This window comes from Neophocaena asiaeorientalis, unplaced genomic scaffold (genome assembly GCF_003031525.2).
Source record: "Neophocaena asiaeorientalis asiaeorientalis breed wild unplaced genomic scaffold, Neophocaena_asiaeorientalis_V1.1 scaffold59, whole genome shotgun sequence".
In the NCBI taxonomy this organism is placed as follows: Eukaryota; Metazoa; Chordata; class Mammalia; order Artiodactyla; family Phocoenidae; genus Neophocaena; species Neophocaena asiaeorientalis.
In genome coordinates this window covers 15,500,114-15,521,141 of record NW_020174268.1, presented here as the reverse complement: position 1 = coordinate 15,521,141, position 21,028 = coordinate 15,500,114, and the positions used below count along the sequence as shown (strand labels likewise).

Genomic DNA, 21,028 nt, shown 5'->3' with positions numbered 1-21,028 from the left:
GTAATAGATAACAATACGCTTGTGAGCACATATTATGTATCAGAGACAGTACTAAGCCCTTTTTAAGTTGTTTGATTTTTCACGACCCCTCTGAGGTAAATGCTGCTATCCACAAGGGAAAGACGAGGAAGCAGGCTCGCAGAGAATTAGCTTCTTTCCCAGAGTCCCAAATCCCCCATTCAAAACTAGGACCACCTTGCTCCAAAGTTTCTGACTGTACTCCACTATGCCTCCTTAAGACTGATTCAGATTTGGGTTTTATTTTAAAATGGTTAATTTTTAAATAAGTAGCACCAGGAGGTAGCGCTGTGCAGCTAGCCTGTTGTAAACGTGCGGATAACTGGTGTCCAAACCGGCTGACCTGCTCCCACCCCTGTGCCCTAGGTTTCCACCTGGAGCAGCAGCTGAGTGAAGTTGCTCTGCAGACAGCCCTCGCCAGCTCTTCCAGACACTATGCCGGCCGGTCCTTCCAGATATTCCGGGCCCTCAAACAGCCACTGTCAGCACACGCCTTGTCGGACCTTCTCTCGAGGCTGGTGGAGGTGATTGGAGAGCATGGAGATGAGATTCAGGTACGGAAGGAAAGTCCAGGAACTCACCCTTCTCTCAGCTCAGAGATGGGGTGTTAATAACTTTCTTTGAGCTTTCTTCCTCTCGCCAAGTATCCCAGCCATTTGGACGTGTACAATTTATTTTGAAATTCTAGAGGTTGACTTTTATTTTTACAAAAATCACTCCAGGGGGCATTGTTCTAGCAATTCAGTGGACACTTTTATCGAGCCAACAACTGAAATCCTGTGGTGACTCTTTGTGTTGTTTTGTCTTTATTGATTTTATTTGGTGGGGGCTGAGGGAGTTGTCTTGTTTTGTCTTTTCTACTAACAACCTAAGACTCAGTTGTGCAACCTGCCCCCCCAGAGAAGGGATCGCTGTTGTATCTGCACAAAGCACCACACCTGTCTGTGTGGTTAGCCTTCCATAAACTGGGAAAAGTGAAAGAAATAGTGGGGAGAATAGATGCCACAGGAAGACCCTGTGGACTGGGGACCCCAGAGACTGGGGAGCTGGAAAAGCAGGGGCATTACAAGCTCTGTAGCTTGGGCCAAGGCCTTCTTTTCCACCAGAAATGTTCTGCATCTCAGAGGACCTGCGTGCCTGTAGACTTCAACTTCTTTTCCTCCTCCTGGCCATTGGCAGTACACTATAAAATGCCCTTGGGACACAGCCCTTCTCATACTTCATCTCTGAATCCTGGCTTTCCGACGTTGCCACTCTGTATTTCACATGCCCACCATCCCCCTCAACAAGGGGCCATGCTTGTCCCTTGCCCCTCCCTGTTGGATTTCAAATGAGATTGATCTGTGGAAGACCTCACAGCTAGGGAAATAAATCTTCATGATTACCTGCTAACTCCTAAGCCATCTGAATTTCCTAAGTGGCCCTTAAAATTTGTTTGTAGCCTTCGTACATTAAAGTAACCATGACTGTCTAACTTTCAATATTACCATTATTTGAATAGTTTGTTTTGATTAAATTTATCTTCAGGAAGTTAACAGTAGTTATAAGCAGTACAGAATGTTGTCTTTGCCTGTTTGGCAGGGTTATGTAATGGAAGCACTCCTTACCTTGGAAGCTGCTGTGGATAACTTGTCTGACTGCCTGAAGAACAGTGATCTCTTAACTGTATTATCTCGGTGAGAATCAGTTTAACTTCGTTTTGAAAATCAAATATGCTGTACTGAATATTTGGGAAATGCCTGGACTTTGGGCAATGTCTAAAGAACAAATCCAGTTTTGGAAGTCTGTGTATGATCCAAGAAAGTATGTATGACATTTCCTTAAGTTAAAAAAAAAAAAAAGTTACAACACACACACACACACACACACACACACACACACACAGTAGAGAAGTATTTTAAAACATCAGCAAGATAGACAATAAATGGGGCTTCCCTGGTGGCGCAGTGGTTGAGAGTCCGCCTGCCGATGCAGGGGACATGTGCCCCGGTCTGGGAAGATCCCACAAGCCGTGGAGCAACTAGGCGCGTGAGCCATGGCCGCTGAGCCTGCACGTGCTCCGCAACGGGAGAGGCCACAACAGTGAGAGGCCCGCGTACCACAAAAAAAAATAATAATAAATGTTATTTCTAAATAACACAAATATTAATGATTTTTCATTTCTTATTTCTTTGAGTATTTTTTCAAATTTTATGTAATTATCCTATTTATTACATTCTATAGAAACAAAGTATTTTATTTTTAAATTTAAAAAAATTTTTTTATTTTGGCCGGCTTCTCATTGTGGTGGCTTCTCTGGTTGTGGAGCATGGGGTCTAAGCACATGGGCTTCAGTAGTTGTGGCATGTGGGCTCAGTAGTTGTGGCACACAGGCTCAGTAGTTGTGGCATATGGGCTTAGTTGCTCCATGGCATGTGGGATCTTCCTGGACCAGGGCTCAAACCCATGTCCCCCGCATTGGCAGGAGGATTCTTAACCACTGCAACACCGGGAAGTCCTATTATTTATTTTTGGCTGCATTGGGCCTTCGCTGCTGCATGCAGCCTTTCTCTAGTTATGGCGAGTGAGAGCTACTTTTCCTTGCGGTGCGCGGGCTTCTCATTGCAGTGGCCTCTCCTGTTGCAGAGCATGGGCTCTAGGTGCACGAGCTTCAGTAGTTGTGGTACGTGGGCTCAGTAGTTGTGGTGCATGGGCTCAGTCACTCTACAGCATGTGGGATCTTCCCAGGCCATGGATCAAACCCATGTCCCCTGCATTGGCAGGCAGATTCTTAACCACTGTGCCACCAGGGAAGCCCCAAAGTATTATTTTTTAAATGAATATGTGTGAAACACAACTGATCAATCACTATAAAAACAGTTGGAATAAATGTTGATTTTACTTGAAGAAATTTCTACCTTAGGATCTTTCTTTTTTTAAATTTTTCAATTCCTTTTGCTCCTGGCAGTGTTTGATAGCCCATTTCAGATCACTCACAATTTTGTATTCTGTTTGTGTAATTAAGCTCAACTTGCTTGAAATTCAGTTGGCAATGTTATATCACGCTGAGCTTTGTTTCATTTTTAAGTTGAACATTTTTATGCGTGCTTAATTTTAGTGTGATTAATAACATCGTACATACTTACCTATAGAAACCTACAGATTAACCTAAATCAGTAAAAATTTAGCAAGTATGTTCATAAAGAGTTCTATCTTTTCAGCCTGAAATAGATTTAGAAATCATGTTTCATAAACGTTTATAAGTACAAAACTTTTCCTTTGATACAAACATTTACTTTTTTTTCCTAGATATTTCTTCATCTGTTCTTTTTATCAGTCAGTTAATAGAATATTAACATTTGTACCTATCAGGTACATTTTATTTTGTAATTACTCTTACCCAAATTCAAACAAAAAATAAATGAAAGATCAGTAAACTTTACAGACAACTGCTTATTTCTTTAACTTTTTGATAAGTGGAAATCAGTATTTGGTTTTGTTGGTGAGGGTTGTTCTGATTAAGTTTTGTTTTTCATAGCTTTATGTTTAAGAATAAGGAAACATATTCTCTCAGTTTAAGAATATGGAAAAATGAATAGAAAGTAATATTTCCAAAGAATGATTTCCCTTCCTCATTGTTTGTTGATGGATCTTGAGAGGACTAGCCTTTCACTGAAATGTGTTGGCTTCCTGTTGAACTTTTTAACTTTTATACCCAGCTCTTCATCACCAGACTTAAGCTCTAACGCTAAACTAACAGCAAGCAGAAAGAGCACAGGACAACTCAATGTGAACCCTGGAACAGCCAGCGGCAGCACAGCAACTGCAGAGCGCAGCCGGCATCAAAGGAGCTTCTCTGTGCCCAAGAAGTTCGGTGTTGTCGACCGGTCCTCAGACCCACCTCGGAGTGCCACCCTGGACAGAATTCAGGCCTGTACCCAACAAGGCCTCTCCTCAAAAACCAGAAGCTCATCTTCCTTGAAGGACAGCCTCACAGACCCATCACACATAAACCATCCAACCAACCTGTTGGCCACCATCTTTTGGGTCACGGTGGCCTTGATGGAATCCGATTTTGAGTTTGAATACCTAATGGCCTTAAGGCTGTTGAACAGACTGCTGGCTCACATGCCACTCGATAAAGCTGAGAACCGAGAAAAACTGGAGAAACTCCAGGCACAGCTCAAGTGGGCGGACTTCTCAGGGTTGCAGCAGCTGCTCCTGAAGGGATTCACCTCTGTCACCACCACCGACCTTACCCTGCAGCTGTTCAGTTTGCTGACACCGGTGTCCAGAGTCTCCATGGTGGACTCATCCCAAGCCATTGGTAAAGCCCACATCACTCATGCTCTTACAGTTCTGGTCGTGGTGGGACTCAAGTTTAGTGTAATAAGATAATGTGGGCTTAGTACTTCTAACGATTCTGCTTAAAAATGGTCCTTTGGGAATACTTTGTTCTTTCTTTTAAAATTCTATATAAGTCTTAAAATTCTATGTAAGTCTTAATTATGTATATTGTAAGAGATATTTTTAAGGCAATAGCATAAAAGGGGCAGGAGTAATACATAAGACAGTAAGTAATCAATTCTTTATGCTTTCCAGATCAAATTGTAGACAGTGTTGGTTTATTCCATTGCTGTTGTACAGACTTTTATCCCTTTTTTCTTAACTCCTAAATCTTTTATTTTTCTAAGCCTTTCTTTTCCTCTTGAAAATTCCCTTGGTTCCCTATCGTTTTGAATTAAGCCAACAACAAACCAGATTTTTTTTTTTTTTTTTTTTTTTTTTTTTTGCGGTACATGGGCCTTTCACTGTGTGGCCTCTCCCGTTGTGGAGCACAGGCTCCGTATGCGCAGGCTCAGCAGCCATGGCTCACGGGCCCACCCACTCCGCGGCATGTGGGATCTTCCCGGACCGGGGCACAAACCCATGTCCCCTGCATCAGCAGGTGGACTCTCAACCACTGCGCCAACAGGGAAGCCCCAAACCAGATTTTTAATTACCATGGCATGTGGCCCAGAATTCTTTCCAGGAAGCCAAAGCTTGATACAGTGGAGCTAAGCTACTCCTCATCATTTTAAAGAGTTTTTCTGATTACAAGAGTAAGACTTAAATGGATTGGCCTGTGTCTTCTCAAGCAGGTTTTCCTTAAAATACATTTTTGATAAAAATTCAGACTAGTGCTTCAGTCCATTTTAATCTGCTTTTTAAAATCTGTGCCAATCATTCTTATTTGCAACAGTCCGTAGCAAAACAGCCGCTGAACCTGCAAATTACAAATGTACTTCAGTGCCTCCTTTGAAACGGTGCCATTGCAGCCGTACATTTTTCCTGGATTTATGTTAGTTCAGATCAAAGCTGCTTCAAAAGGCTGCTTTTGCAGCACCTCAGAATAAAATCTGTAATATGCCTTCCCGCTATTAATGGTTTAAATGCACCATATTCACTTGTCTCCATTGTATCTTCTCTAATCCAGGGTTTCCACTGAATGTCTTGTGTCTTCTGCCCCAGCTGATACAGCATTTTGAAAACCCCGGCCAGTTCTGTAAGGATATAGCCGAAAGGATTGCTCAGGTATGCCTTATAGTTTCAGGCACATTCAAGGCCTAATGGTGGACGGAGATTACCAGGCTCAGACAGGGTGATGAGTTTCATAAACCTGAAAATAATAACTGATATCACTAGTAATTCACATCTCTGCGTGGCTGATTTGCATTGTCATTTCATTATTGAGAAAACAAGTGGAAAAAAATTGTGAAAATTAAATTACTAAGCGCCTCTGCAGCTACCCAAAAAATGTATCGATCAATTTTCCAGGCTGCTGGAGCTTATAGCAAAACTGCTGACATTTCTTCCTTTTCATCAGGCTATTTTATCCCTAATTGATTTTCTTCTTGTAAAAGGTTTGTTTGGAAGAGAAGAACCCCAAACTTTCCAACCTTGCACATGTCATGACTCTATATAAAACACACAGCTACACGAGGGACTGTACCACGTGGGTCAACGTGGTCTGTCGATACCTTCATGAAGCATATGCTGACATTACCTTGAATATGGTTACCTACCTGGCAGAGGTAAGCTCTTCAATTAAGGGTAAAATCTGTTATGGTTTCTATGGGTAAAATATGTATGTAAAACTGATAACAGTAGCCTTAACTTATTGATCACCTATTATCTACTGGCATAGATGCTGTATGGAATCATTTAAAATCCTCACAACAACCCCGTGATGTAGGGTTCTTTATTTTAACAAAGATTCCGAGGCTCAGCCGGGTTAAGTAATCTGCCACAAGTTTAAGGTGAAATGAGGTGTAGCTGCCTCCGAAGCTTAAACTCCTTTTTACTACACTAATACCTGTCAGACATGGCAGAGATGAGGAGATTTTATCTGCATTATTCTGGGTGTTCAGATCTTATTTAAGGAGTTATTGTGTGGCTTGTATGTTTAATGGTTGTTTGCTCTGAACTCATTAACAAGGCATATATTTTTGAAAAAAACTTTTTATCTTCATCTTTTGTGTTTCTTTTTAAAACTGGGATGGGATTTTTGTCCTCATACCAGTGTGTTCCTAGCACATTCATTGCAAACCCCTACTCTCACTTCTGTGTACGCTGATGCTAGAAATACGTACCACTTTCGGCACGTGATGAAATGTTATTCTTCAGCACCCCCAGACCCCAACTGGTTTACTATACAAGGTCATGAAATCTATGAGGCAAGTGATTGATAGTATTACCTTGTTTTAGCATTTTCAGCGTTTGCTTTTCCTCTCTGGATCTGCGTTCATGCCTCTTGCTGGGGCCTTTTCAGAAGGGATGAAGACAGTCCATTGTAATTTTTCTTGTATTATATCACCAATTCAGAATGCAGATAGGTTAAGAATCAGTCATTTTCGGAAAGGCTCCATAAGACTGAAAGCCTCTACCTAGAAAAAGGTAGCTGCTTCGTCCACCAGCATATATAGTTGACCCTGCAGGATTTTGGTTTGCAACACAGATCAGCAATGTTGGGCTGTATTTGCACTGTCAACAGCCGAGGATTATTTTGCTCTTTTCATACCCCCATCCCTGGCATTTAAAGAACCTCTCTTAAGTGCCACCCTACTGCTTTTGATAATCACCTCGGTCGCATCTGTCCCTGCAAGAGTTACTAATCCAGCACACACATACCTTAGCACACAAGAAGCACCGGGATAAACAACACAAATGCCCTGCTTACCAAGGCAGCCAATGCCTGTTTTAAAACAAGGTGAACTGGGAGAGAGCAAGGAGGCAAAATTTGTTTGGTTCACTAGTCATAAAAGTTTCAAAAATACAAATGGGCTGTGGTCTGTACATACGATGGAATATTATTCAGGCTTAAAAAGGAATGAAGTACTGACACATGCTACAACATAGATGAACCTTGAAAATATTATGCTAAGTGAAATCAGCCAGACACAAGAGGACAAATACATGATTCCACTTATATGAGGAACACAGAAGAGGCAAATTTATAGCCGCTGTTTCACAGTTATAGACTTTCAGTTTGGGATGATGAACAAGTCCTGGAAATAAATAGTGGTCATGGTTGCACAACAATGTGGGTGTACTTAATGCCGCTTAATTGTACACCTAGAAATAGTTAAAATGGTAAATTTTATATTATATGTATTTTACCACCATAAAAAAAAATTAAAGTGGATATCCTAATTTGTTCTATACTGCCCTTATCAACAATTGTCACCAAAAGTTTTATTATAAACTTACCTACTCACTACATATGATATAAATTAACTGCTATTTCAGTTAGTCCCATGTTCTTTCAGGTGTTGGCCAGGTACCTACATACAATTTTAGCCAGCTGTGGTCACTGTTTCCATTGAACCTGCTGTGCTCACTTCATGCTAACTTTGTATGTGTGTATGTGTTGATATAGCTCACATCTTGTCACTTTCAGTAACTGTGGAACTATATCGTTAACCATCTACCTTTTGTTGCTTGTATTCATCATTTTTTTAAAAATGGTCCTTTGATGCAGACTTTTTATCAGATTATATTTAGCTCATTTTTCCTGGTGGCATTTCCCAAAAAATCTATCCAGGTAAAGCTCATGGATACATTTGGGAAAATGTATGCATTTGGGAAATTGGTCTTCACAGAGATTTTCCCAATTTACAATACTACAAACAATGTATAAATATTCAGGTTATCCCATATCCCCACTAAATTCTATCATTCCATTTATACATGTTTTCAGTTGAATATTTTTATTGGTACTTTAAAATTAATCTCTTTATGTATTTCCTTTCTAGTGAAGATATTCCTTTTTTCATACAATAGATTTGTGGAATTGTATATTTCCTCATCTGTTAACTGTTCAGTTATTTCTTTGGGCCACTTTTTTTTTTTTAATTTATTTATTGTATTTTTGGCTGCGTTGGGTCTTCGTTGCTGCATGTGGGCTTCCTCCAGTTGTGGCGAGCGGGGGCTACTCTTCGTTGCAGTGCGCGGGTTTCTCATTGCAGTGGCTTCTCTCGTTGCAGAGCACGGGCTCTAGGTGCGCGGGCTTCAGTAGCTGTGGCTCACGGGCTTAGTTGCTCTGCGGCATGTGAGATCTTCCTGGACCAGGGCTCGAACCCGTGTCCCCTGCATTGGCAGGCGGATTCCATTGCACCACTGCACCACCGGGGAAACCCTGGGCCACTTTGGACGTGGAATTTCAGCATTTATTTGAATCATCTCTATTAATTTTTAATTTTGAACAGTAACCTTTTTCATTATGTGTGTCACATCAGTTTTCTCATTATTTTGCTTTCCTTTTTGAAAATGTCATTGATTTTTTTCCCCCTGATTATAAAAGCAGTATGTGTTCAAAAATAATTATATTATCTAGGGAGAAACACTTTCAACGTTTTGCTGGGTTTACTTCCAGCATTATTTCTATGTAACACACACCCATTCACATCAATGTTGGCATCATCTATTATATAGAAATTATATATCCTTCCTCTTTCACTTAATATTATCTGATATCCTTTACTATCTTTAAAAATGTCATTCTATTGACTGCATGATGTTTCATCATACAATTTACCATAATTTATGTATCCATTTCCCTAGTGTTTGACGTTTAAATTGCTTACAGAGCTTTCTTGTTTTGTGTGGGTTTTTTTTTTCTTTTTTTTACCATTATAAATAATGCCTTGGTGAAATCTCTTACTTAAATCTTAGTATTTATCTCTAGGTTTGGAAACGTTCCTAAAAGTGTAATTAGTATTTCAAAAGATATAAACCCTTTTAGTGCTGTTGATCTCAATTGCCAAATTATCCAATTTACATTTCCACTGATGTGTAAGAATACTCTTCTTATATCCTCACCGATACGATCATCAATTTCTAATCTTTGCCAATTCCATAACTGATAAATGTGTCTTTCACTTCATTTATATTTTTCAGCATTAGTGATGTTTGATGCTTTCCTTTTGAGGTTTATTTTGTTGCATTCCATTGTGTAATATTATATTTATATACTCAGACCTGCCTGCGTTGCCTTTGATAATACCTCCATTTCTTCAGTAGTTAGGATTTTCTTTTCTCTCCTAAGGAAATGTGCAATCATAAAGGTACTAGGAAACCCTGGTGCTTCTGTGTGAAAATCTGGTGTCAGACTGGCTCACTGTGTGCTTTTCCCCACAGCTGCTGGAGAAGGGCCTCCCCAGCATGCAGCAGCCCCTCCTGCAGGTGATCTACAGTCTGCTCAGCTACATGGACCTTTCTGTCGTTCCGGTAAAGCAGTTCAATGTGGAAGTTCTGAAAACCATTGAAAAATACGTGCAAGTGAGTATTGGAACCAGGATGTTTCCAGAAAGTCATTCCAGAAAGATTGAGGCTTTGCATGGAGCTTTCTTTGTACTTGGCCACAGAGCTATATGGGTGCCAGGCTGCATGTTCATTCACTGATACCCATAACGTGCTGAGAGCGGCTGAGACGGTGGCCGACCACACCCTGAGTGGTATCCTGAGGCCGCAGTGCGTTCCTGAGCCTTCGAGGACGCCTCTCTGCCTCTTGGGCTTCTAGGCTGGGTATTGAAAGCACACTCCTGGCTGGGAGGGTGGGGGCAGGGTCTCCTTTGAGGGGTCCTGTTTCAATGGAGAAGGAAGAAGCAACCTGCTCGTGCCTGGTTCTAGGCCAGGCGTTTCAAATGCGAACAGTTAATTCAGAGGTTCGAATTGTCCCTTTAGAGTTGAAGGAATTAAGGTTAAGAAAGTGGCATAAATGTACTTGAAAATACTCCAACAAACAAACGTAGTGCACTTGGTAAGTTTCAGAGTTCAAGGGCAAATGCTAGGTTTTTCTCTGGTTAAACTCATTGACTAAAGCCATACGATTTTAAACTTTTTTTTTTCCATCCTCACTTCACCAGTCACATTACTTGCAGAAAATTACTTAATGCTAAAAATGATTTTCAAGCTTTTTGTCTTTCCGAGTGGCATTGCTCCAGTGATAGTTGTACCATGTGGTAGGCATTCATTACCACCTTCTCACTTTACACTCATGAGAGACAGAGGGTCAGTTCACATCTTTCTACTAATCATATGCCCCTAGCTTTAAAAAAAAGTGATTGTTTTATTAGGCTACCTATTCTTAGGCCTGTGGGCCGTCCCTGGTACTCAAGATCTTATCTTGAATGGTGGCTAATTTCATATTCAAACCATGACCTCCCGTGTGCAGAATTTAACAGTGAAGGAAATGTGTTTTATTTCATGCACTTTATTCCAAGGCCTAGGCAAATAATAACTTTTATCATGCTAGTTTATCTGTATTCAATATTTTTGTTGGAGAAGTACCTCAGTCGGCTTGGGGTTGTCAGGGATACAAAGAGGGCGAAACAAATGAGACTTACAGGAAGAGTAGGAGTTTGATAAGGCAATAAGGAGAGGAAGGGCGTTCCAGGATGAGGGAATTGCATGAGGAAAGGCACAGAGGCTAAGAGACCTTGGCTGGTTTGGGCAACTCCAGGAGTTGCCTGGGGGAGATTACCCCTGCAGGCCTTCCTCAAAGAGTGTGGACTCCACCTTGTCCACCAGAGGGAGCCCTTGAAGGAGTTTAAGCAGGGAAGTGGCTTGAGCTGAAGATTCTAGAAAGATCACTGTAGCTGGAGTGGGTTTGATGACGGACCCAAGGAGAGGCTGCAACTGGGGAAACCAGTTAAGAGGCCATTGAAATAGTCCAGGCAGAGGCCAGAGAGGATTCAGCTGAGCCAGTGCCAACAGCAATGGAGGGGGCAGGGATCAAGTTCTCAGGAGGGAGGGAAAGAGGGGAGCTAAGAATGGCTCCCAGATTCCTGGGTTAGGTCAGGAGGGAGATGTGGAGAAGAGAAGAGGGCTGAGGGCAGAGGTCAGATGCCCAGGAGCAGATGAGGCAGGAAGAGCCAGAGAAGTAGAAGGAGGACCAGGGACGCTTGGAAACTGGAGGTGGGGAGAATCTTGAGAAACAGTGAGTAGACAGTAGCATAAAATGCAATGAGGGTTGCTGCAGGGGAGGGGGGGCAGTTGTTTGTTTTCTGTTTTGTTTTTCAAACTGAAGAAATACCTCATTAGCAAAAATGGTACCTTGTCATTTTAAACTTTTACTTATTTGAATGTGGACAACACGGGTCCTTTTTATTCTTGTTTCCTAAATATAGCTCATCTTATGCATAAATTATCTTTTTATGTCATTTGCCTTTTACTTATCACAGAATTTCCTGCACTGTTTTAAATCAATGAGTTCTGACTGGTCATTAGAAGTTTTGGTAGCTAGCGGCATATTGTTTGTTTGTTTGTTTTTAATTATTTTTACCCATTGACTCTTTTATTTCCTTCAGAGCGTCCACTGGAGAGAAGCTTTGAATATCTTGAAGCTAATAGTTTCTCGATCTGCCAGCCTAGTTTTACCTTCCTACCAACACAGTGACCTTTCAAAGATAGAAATACATCGAGTATGGACCAGTGCATCTAAGGAATTACCTGGGAAAACCCTGGACTTTCACTTTGATATTTCAGAGGTATGTTAACTGTTTCTGTAAACTTTAGCATGAATACATAGTGGCAAAGGTCAGAACTAGTTGCCTGGAGAAGGGGAGACTTATTTTACAGTTATGTCAAGTGAAACCTCCTAAGACCTAAATTAGGTTCAACGCATTGTCCTATTCACTGGGGCTCTTCAATGGCAGCTTTTAGAAATAGAAGCTAGCCTCAGTTATACAAAAATGACTTCCCCCCAAAAGATAACTTTAAAATGGAATGATCTTAAGCATTTTAAACCATGACCTTCACTCATTCTGTATCTGACAGCTGTCACGTCCTATCTTGTATCCACAACCTTGTTTCCTGAACTGCAGCCAAACCTGCGGATGCCTGAGATTTACAGGAATACGGAATCTGCCTTTATGGTCACTTCCCCAAGCCACACTGCTTTTTCAACCAGTATAACTACCTAAATTCTTGCCTTGAGGGAGATGGGTGTGAGGAGGGAAGAGACTTATAAACTAAGGAGTTGGGAAGAGAAGAAGACAGAAAATAGTCAGGTTTACCTGCTGGTCCATGAACAAACTTTTGGGAGGCCTGTACTTAACTATTTTAGTCCAAGATGTAAAAATACATTTGCTTTCCTGTCTCCTTTACCCCATGGCCCACAAACCCCCCAAAGCAGAAACAACGGCCTGTCCACATTGTAAGCAGGGTCTGTACAGTGTCTGATGCATGTTAGGTAGTTCATAAATATTCTTCAACACGGCTGCGTGGATTCATTCACTGAAGGAATCAGCTGGATCTGCTTACTGTTGATTAGGTTGTAGCTAGGTCAGGTCTTCTCACACAGCAGTCTCATTGACCGTTCATCATTCCAGTACTCAGGAGGAGATGCTGTTGTGCTTCCATTGTGATATTTACTGTGTATATGATTTTAAGGTATCGACTCAGTATTTTGCAATGTTTAACATTTTTTTTACATTGCTGGGGGTGGGGGAAGCTTACTCTTTGACTTAAGTTTACTCTGTCCCAAAGAGGTACAGAAAACCTGTAGCCAATCCACCGCATGCCCCGGAGACCCAGCTGCTCCAGAAAGATGTGCCTTGAGAGGCAGGTGGAGAATTACCAGCCAGCGTCTGCCGTCTCTGGATGTAGGCCTACGAACAGGTTTCTGCAGAGACCTCCCTGGGGCTAAAGTTTGGGAGGTGCTGCCTACCCAGCCACCACACTCCAGGACTCTCAGGAAGTGAAATTTCTGAAGTGTTGTCAAGAACCTGGCCCTGACCTCATTCATTAAAATAATTGAAAAGATATAAATAATTTAAATAAATTTTTAAATAATTGAGAGTGTATCAAGATTGGTGATTACAGGTTGGGGTGAGGGGAAGGAATTTTGGTCTTGTTTTAACTATAAAGAAAGTCTTTCAAGCTTAAATATCTGAAAACTGTTTTGCTTTCCTGCATGTCTTCCTTCTTATCTTTACAATCATTTCCAAAGTGTGTTTAAGAACACGCAATTGGGGCTTCCCTGGTGGCGCAGCGGTTGAGAGTCCGCCTGCCGATGCAGGGGACACGGGTTCGTGCCCCGGTCCGGGAAGATCCCACATGCCACGGAGCGGCTGGGCCCATGAGCCATGGCCGCTGAGCCTGCGCATCCGGAGCCTGTGCTCCGCGACGGGAGAGGCCACAACGGTGAGAGGCCTGCGTACTGCAAAAAAAAAATTAAAACATAAATAAAAGAAATGTATTTTAAAAATTAAAAAAAAAGAACAAGCAATTGGATTTGTTTTCAGCTGCTAAAGAGGGTGAGACAGTGTTGAAGATGCAAAATGATCTGGAATATGTATTTGAATATAAGGAAAATGAGCCTCCTTGTAACACTGAACTTCTCTAATCTAAGTTTTAATCAGATAAGCAGTTCTTGGTTGCTGCTGGGATACAGCGATCCATATACCCCAGAAGTATGAATGAGATAGAAGAACATGTGCTTCTCTATTCTTTTTTCTCAAGACGCCCATCATTGGGAGGCGATATGATGAACTGCAGAACTCTTCTGGGCGTGATGGGAAGCCCAGGACCATGGCTGTCACCCGGAGTGCATCTTCCACCTCATCAGGCTCCAACTCCAATGTCCTTGTTCCTGTAAGCTGGAAGAGGCCCCAGTACTCTCAGGTAAATAAAGAGTCCTCGACTCCCAGGATTGGAAGGGAGCTTAGGGGACCTATTGAACCCAACTGTGATATGGGATTCCTGCATCCACCATCCCAATATTTCCCGTCTGGGCATCGACACTTCAGTGATGATGATCTCGTGGTATTCTGTATCCCGAGGGAACCCATTTTATCTTTGAACAGTTCATTACATTGAGTTGAAGTCTGACACTCTATTGCTTCTTCTCATTGGTCCTTGTTCTCTTAAGGCTTAGAAAATGCAATTGGATCTGTCTTTCACATGGCAGCCCTTCAAACACTTAAAGAAACTCTCCCCCCTCTGCCACTCACCCAAATCAGTCCTCTTTTCTCCAAGTAGTACACCCTTAGTTCTCCTAACCAATCCTGCATAACAGGGCCACACCCCAATGACCATTCTGGCTGCAGTCCTATGAGCCTGCCCTCCAGCCAGTGGGCTCCATGCACACCTGACCCTGCAGAGCATGGTGGGCGGCCAGATTTCTCTGTGGTTCTGTCATCTGTATTCACTTTCTGGGTGACTGCATCACAGCGTTGATGTCACTGGACTTACTGTCAAGTGAAACCCATGCATTATTTGGGGCTCTTTTGGAGACATATGCCAGAAGCCCAGTGGAAGACTACCTTAAGTGGAAAGGGAATGTGTTAACTCCTGTCATAACTTCAAGCAGAACTGGACTGTAGCACACACCATCCTTAGACCCTCTCTGTCCTTCTCACTGCCCCCACCTTCTCTTCCCAAAGTCTCAGGCCTGCTCTCCTCCCTGCTGACCTCATTCTCAGGCAGACTGTTCCAGTGTGAGGCCCAGCAACCTCTTGCAGCTCCAGATTTACATGGTCTTTGGCTCTGACGATTTCAGGACAGAGGCCTCCCCTCCCCAGCATCGTAGCAATTCCGGAGAAAGGGCTCTGTGCAAGAGAGGCAGAGCCCCATTTGGCGGGAGAAGAGCCGTCCCAAGATAAAAAGAGGGACGGCATTACCAGAGGAAGGCGAAGTGGGTGCTGCTGGGTGCTGCGCAGAGAGAAACCCTTTGTTTGCACGCCCAGCAGGACTCATCCTCACTCTCAGAGGTTAGGGAAGTGGAGCTTAGAGCACGGCGCCTACTGGAGCAGAGCCGGTTCTCAGTGAGTGCTCACTGCGTGCTTGAACAGAGAGCCCGCCCTACTTTCTTGGGAATTTGGAAAAGAGAAGACAAATGTACAGCCCAATTCCACGCTCCTGTACATTCATTCCTTCCCAGAATTGTAAAGTGCCCACTAAAACTTAGGGAAATAGGTTAGTGAATCTCTTGCCATTCTTCAACATCAAGGTCCTCCTGTCTTTGACCTTGAAATGACACCATATTGAGTGTCCCATCTATAATTTGAAAAGAAGGATGCAGGGAACGGAGTTCCATTAAGAAGGAAAATCTATGAGTGATATTGGCCTCCTTGCAGTCTGCATGTTAAATCAGATTAAAAGGGAAAAAAAGTCATTTTCAGGAGAGGAGGATGATTGCTTTAAGAGCAATTCCTGAGGCACATTAATGTTTTTTAGGCTCTGGTTATCCATCCTTTTCATTCTTAACTCACCAGTCATTCTGAGACCTAGTTTGTCTGTGTCATTGGGAAATGTGAAGGTTTGTAGAAGAATCCCTGTGCCTAAGGAACTGAAAAGTAAGGTTTACGAAGAACAGCAAAAGGAATTCTATCCATTTAATTATAGGAAGAATAAATTGAGAAAGATTTAATATGCCTTGCAAATAATCGAATTTAATTCTGCAGAAAGTAAATTTACCCTTCCATTTGAGGAAAAGAGAATTGTGTTGTAATATAATAGATTTAATTTAGGTGTAAGGAAAGGCTTGCTAATGATTGAAAGTTGTAGCACACAAGAAGGATTATCAAGGGGAGTAATGAATATCTGCTAGAGAACCAAGGGGTTGACTTTCACATCCCCTCCCTTGGGAAAACTTAGATCAGCACTGTCCAGTAGAAACATAATGTGAGCCTCATTTTCAATTTTCTAATAGTCACCTTTTGAAAAAAAACAGGTAAAATTAATTTTAATAACACATTTTAGTTAACCTAATATATCTAAAATACTATTTTTTAACATATAATCAATATTTTACAATTATTGGTGAGATATTTTACATTCTCTTTTCATACCAACTCTTTATGTATTTTATATCTGCATTCTCACTGGCCACATTTCCGGTGGGTTAGCCCTTTGTGGCTGATGGCTACAGTACTGGAGCAGATTTGATCACAGGACCCCATGATTAAAACCTGCCTGTGTGTTTCTTTTCCAGAAGAGGACGAAAGAGAAGTTGGTACACGTCCTTTCTCTGTGTGGCCAAGAAGTCGGATTAAGCAAAAATCCATCGGTAAGTTCTGTCCTATATCACATTTATTTTGGTGTCATAACCTTTTTACCTTTGGTCAGTTTTTGCTTTTGGTCATGTAGTTTGGAGGTTTCAACTATGAATTACAAGTATGATATCCATCATCTAGGTCAAACCCTTAGATTATTTCTCAACATAGTATGATTTTTAATCTCAGTTCAGAAACAATGAAAGATGTTATTGGTAAATAAAAACTCATTTATTTTAATTTTTTTAATATCTTGGATATTTTTAATAAATATGCCCAGACTTTCTTAAAATATGTATATGTGACTGTCTTCTGCACCACCATATATGAGACACGTTCCTTTTCGGTGTAATTTTACTCTCTGTACACACATCTGTTACCGTGATGTCACTATTTTACTCATGTACAATAAAGGTAAAAATAGTGATATATTATCATGTTTTTTGTCATATAAACTTCCACTGAGGGACTTCCCTGGCGGTCCAGTGGTTAAGACTCCATGCTTCCGCTTCAGGGGGCATGGGTTCGAGCCCCGGTCAGGGAAGTAAGATCCCGTGTGAAGCACGGCCAAAAAAAAAAAAAAAACCACAAACCAACAAACAAAAAACTTCTACTGATGTTACAGTTGCACAAATATGCCATCGGGCTTTGAAATAAATGAATAATTGAAGTATTAGAAGTTAGCTTCTGAAGTTTTATAAAATTTAGAAAATTCAAATTGTGTGAGAATATTGTAGCAAAAACAATAAAAATCTCAGGGTTTGGTTTTACCAGGTATTTTAATTTCATCTATATCACAGCATCTTTATTAGTAACCAGAAAAGAAAATAGCAAACTAAGTAATTTCCCAAGTAAGAAGTAGCAAACAGTGCCTCTGTGGAACTACTTTTAAAATTCCAAAATGTATATACTAATGTAGTTCATGAGCAGGTGAAATCTGAAACTCATAGATTCGAGCTAAAGTGCACGTTGATACTTGTAGTCGTCTGGGGATGTGCCCCAGCCAGAAGGGTGGCCTCCGTTGAAGTCACCTTCTGAGTTATTGACCAGGGGGTTTGCTGCTGCTCCTGTGACATCATTGAGGGCAGAGGGACGAGGAGATAGTGTGGGGTAGATTGAGCCCCCCAGCCTGAAAGGGAGAGGAATGAGAGCCCTTTACCTCTGCAGTGGCATAGCCAGAGAGGTCCGTTTCTTACCACCCCTGTGGTTACACTGTCTCCTTCAGATCCAAACAGCCTGTTTCTGTGCCAGGTCTTTCTAGCTAGAAATGTTTACTATGTTACAAGTAAGAAAAGTGGCACTAACAAGGAAAGGGAGGCCTCGGCTGAGGAAATCAGAATTCTAGTCTCTCATCTCTCACTGACTAGTTGGCTGGTCCTCAGTGCTATTTATCTCATATACCGATTTGCAATCCCTGTACAGACTGTGTGTCTTGTACCATTTTATGAAAACCTAGTGCAAATCCTATGACTGCTCTTAAACACTGGAGAAAAAAAAGAATGTTTAAAATCCATTCCCGGGCTTCCCTGGTGGCGCAGTGGTTGAGAATCCACCCGCCAATGCAGAGGACACGGGTTCAAGCCCTGGTCGGGGAAGATCCCACATGCCACAGAGCAGCTAAGCCCGTGCGCCACAACTACTGAAGCCCGCGTGCCTAGAGCCCGAGCTCCGCAACAAGAGAAGCCACCGCAATGAGAAGCCCGCGCACCGCAATGAAGAGTAGCCCCCGCTTGCTGCAACTAGAGAAAAAGCCCACGCTCAGCAACAAACACCCAACACAGCCAAAAAGAAAGAAAGAAATTTTTAAAAAATAATTAAAAAAAATAAAATCCATCCCCCCCCCCTTTTTTTTTCCTTTTGAGAGATATTTGTGATATTTAAATTCTTATAAATGACTTGCTTACTTTCAAGGAAGACCAAGACATTATAACGGTTAAATAAAGAATACTGTTCATTTTATTTAAAATCAGTCTATGTTCAGGAGAGGCTGGAGAGCAAAACATTTAGATTTATTTGAAGTCTGTTATTTCTACAGAGTTATATTAAAATGGCCCAAGTGAAATGAACCTAAACATAGAAGTTAATTTTAAAATATTAACATACTAAAATTTTAATAGAAAAAAAAGTTTTGTTTGAATCAACAGGACAGGACTTTTAAGTATGAATTATGAGCACGGCTGCTCAGCTTCTCCTCTGGAATTCAAATGAACAAGTGCTATACTTCCTGACTTATGTTTCTTTTTCCCTACCGGTTCCTGGTTTATCTCTAAGACGGTTAAATACTTTGCTCTCACAGTTCGTTCTACAATAACATATCTTGGCATCATGATAATATGTATGTGATGTGTATGTGTGTATGAATCTGTACAGTTTCTAACCTCGGTAAGTGCAGAAACATTGGAAGATTTCTTGGCTGCTGTAGACTGTGAACATACACTCAGTTGTCACACACACACACACACACACGCACGCGCGCACGCATGTAGGATACACTTTTCATTAAGAAGCAGCGATTTGACTCTTGAACAGTTTCCTAGTGTGTGAACTTGCATCTTCGCAATGAGTTTAATCTGAAGGCGCCTGTCCAACATAAATAATAAAAGAGCATTCTAAAAATACCCACTTAAGGAATTAGGTGTGTACTGGAAATACAGTGCTCTGAGGAGCCAGTTACACTTTTTGTAACACAAACAAAGAAGGGAGAGCGGTTTCTCAGCAGAGGACTCTTGGTTCGTAGGTGATTTTCTCGTCGTGTGGGGACTTGGATCTGCTGGAGCATCAGACGAGCCTAGTGTCCTCCGAGGACGGCACCCGGGACCAGGAGAACATGGACGACACCAACAGTGAGCAGCAGTTCCGGGTCTTTAGAGACTTCGATTTCCTAGACGTGGAGCTGGAGGATGGAGAGGTACGGCCAGGCTCGGTGAAAACCATCCACTCAGCCTTTTCCTTGACTAACAGAACAGTTTCTTTCTATCTGCTAAATAATGAGTTCTTTCATTAGAAAACTGTAAACTTTATTTTTAATCAATTTATTCAAAGTACAGCAGCTTAACTTTGGCAAAAGTCACCACAAGCTTCCTGTCTAAGCCCACAGCCAAAGCCACCAAGTTCTTTCTAAACGGCAAAGATCTGACTTTGAATGTCCATACAGAGACTCTGTGTGTGTGTAGTCCAAAGGTGAACTTTAAAAAAAAATCACAGAAGCATTCAAGGTCTGAGCCTGTTCTCTGGTACCTGGGTAAAACAGGCTAAGCATTTTATTATTTTCAATGTGCAATTGCTCTCATGGGTTGACGTCAAAGCTTGCCTGCTGCAACCTGCGATCAGAGCCCAGGGGCCCCGGCATCTTTGTGCCGTTTGATGAAATCCTCAGAACTTGAAACTAGATTGAACGTACAAGAGCTCTTGGCTCTGCTTTCAGTTGGTTCTTGACACCCGGAGTAGCTGAATTCAAGTATCAACAGGCAGATACAGATCTGTTTATCTGAATGATAATCACGGTAATAAGACCCTTTCCGTTATGAGTCATGTTTCTGAAAACCTGGGGTTGCGAGGAGAAGCATCATTTCGGTAGCTCAGGGGCATGTTCCAGCTGAGAGGCAGGCTTTTTCCTCCTGGGACGGACACTGTGTTCCCTGAAGTGGGGTTGGCATCTGTAATAAAGCCTGGTACCCAGCCTGGCAGGTGGTGGGATCCACCTACTTCAGCTCACATTTAACCAAGCACACTCTATTTCCCAGACAAAGAAAGGGCTTTCTGCTAGCCGTACAGTTAAAATGGAGGCTCAAATTCAAAGTTTATCATATCCTGTGGCAGGTAGGCACCTCCTAATTTAACAATAAACTTGTGGGAAATGATGGCTCAAGTAACTGCTTACCTTCCCTAAAAGGATATGATTGCTGACCAATCCACTTATGTCACGGCAAGGCCACGGAGCTGGACAAGCTCTGTTGAGCTCTATTTTTGTCCTTGCTGGCCGCTGACTACCCTGGCTGTCTGTGCCAGCAAGGAAGAATCATGTTCTCAGAATGAAGAATGTTTTCTTTACCAATTCTTTCCCTGGAAGCAAGTTTAGCAGATCCAGTCCTTTAAGAGTATAAAGGCACCAACTGCAAGGCATCTTTAAAATGTGTACGCTTTCATCTTGAATTGTTCTCAAGCCAGTAAAAAGCATGGCAGAGTTTTCCGACGGTTAACCATAATTAGTGATAAAGAAATCAATTGCTAAATGCGGTGAGGATTGTTTAAAAAGTCTAATGCAAAATACAGCTGTTTTGAATACTTTCGAAATGATCCAGAGGTATATGGAATGTCAAAAGTTTAGCTTCCTGGTCTGAGCAACTGACCTAATCTTTGCTCTTAGGCTAGAATTCAAGCTTGGGCACCCTCTTCAGGGGTTAAACTATGGAGAGAAAAATTGATGAGACGAGAGGCATCATTTTTCAGTGTCAGCCAAAGAAAAATGTGTTATGTGAAGGGACCTAGGAGGA

The 21,028-nt window shown here is 41.8% G+C and overlaps 1 protein-coding gene across 5 annotated transcripts in view; it reads left to right on the top strand.

Annotated features, from left to right (window-relative positions):
* The window catches only part of FRY (FRY microtubule binding protein), a 323,296-nt gene that overhangs the window by 269,299 nt on the left and 32,969 nt on the right, over nucleotides 1-21,028 (top strand). For all 5 annotated transcript variants that reach the window (XM_024755579.1, XM_024755578.1, XM_024755577.1 and 2 more), the window contains 10 exons: nucleotides 385-572; nucleotides 1,600-1,694; nucleotides 3,717-4,324; nucleotides 5,474-5,571; nucleotides 5,901-6,071; nucleotides 9,676-9,816; nucleotides 11,847-12,026; nucleotides 14,002-14,163; nucleotides 16,475-16,549; nucleotides 19,273-19,443. In XM_024755579.1, coding sequence (XP_024611347.1) covers nucleotides 385-572; nucleotides 1,600-1,694; nucleotides 3,717-4,324; nucleotides 5,474-5,571; nucleotides 5,901-6,071; nucleotides 9,676-9,816; nucleotides 11,847-12,026; nucleotides 14,002-14,163; nucleotides 16,475-16,549; nucleotides 19,273-19,443 — 1,889 coding nt within the window. The remainder of the gene's footprint in view (nucleotides 1-384; nucleotides 573-1,599; nucleotides 1,695-3,716; nucleotides 4,325-5,473; nucleotides 5,572-5,900; nucleotides 6,072-9,675; nucleotides 9,817-11,846; nucleotides 12,027-14,001; nucleotides 14,164-16,474; nucleotides 16,550-19,272; nucleotides 19,444-21,028) is intronic.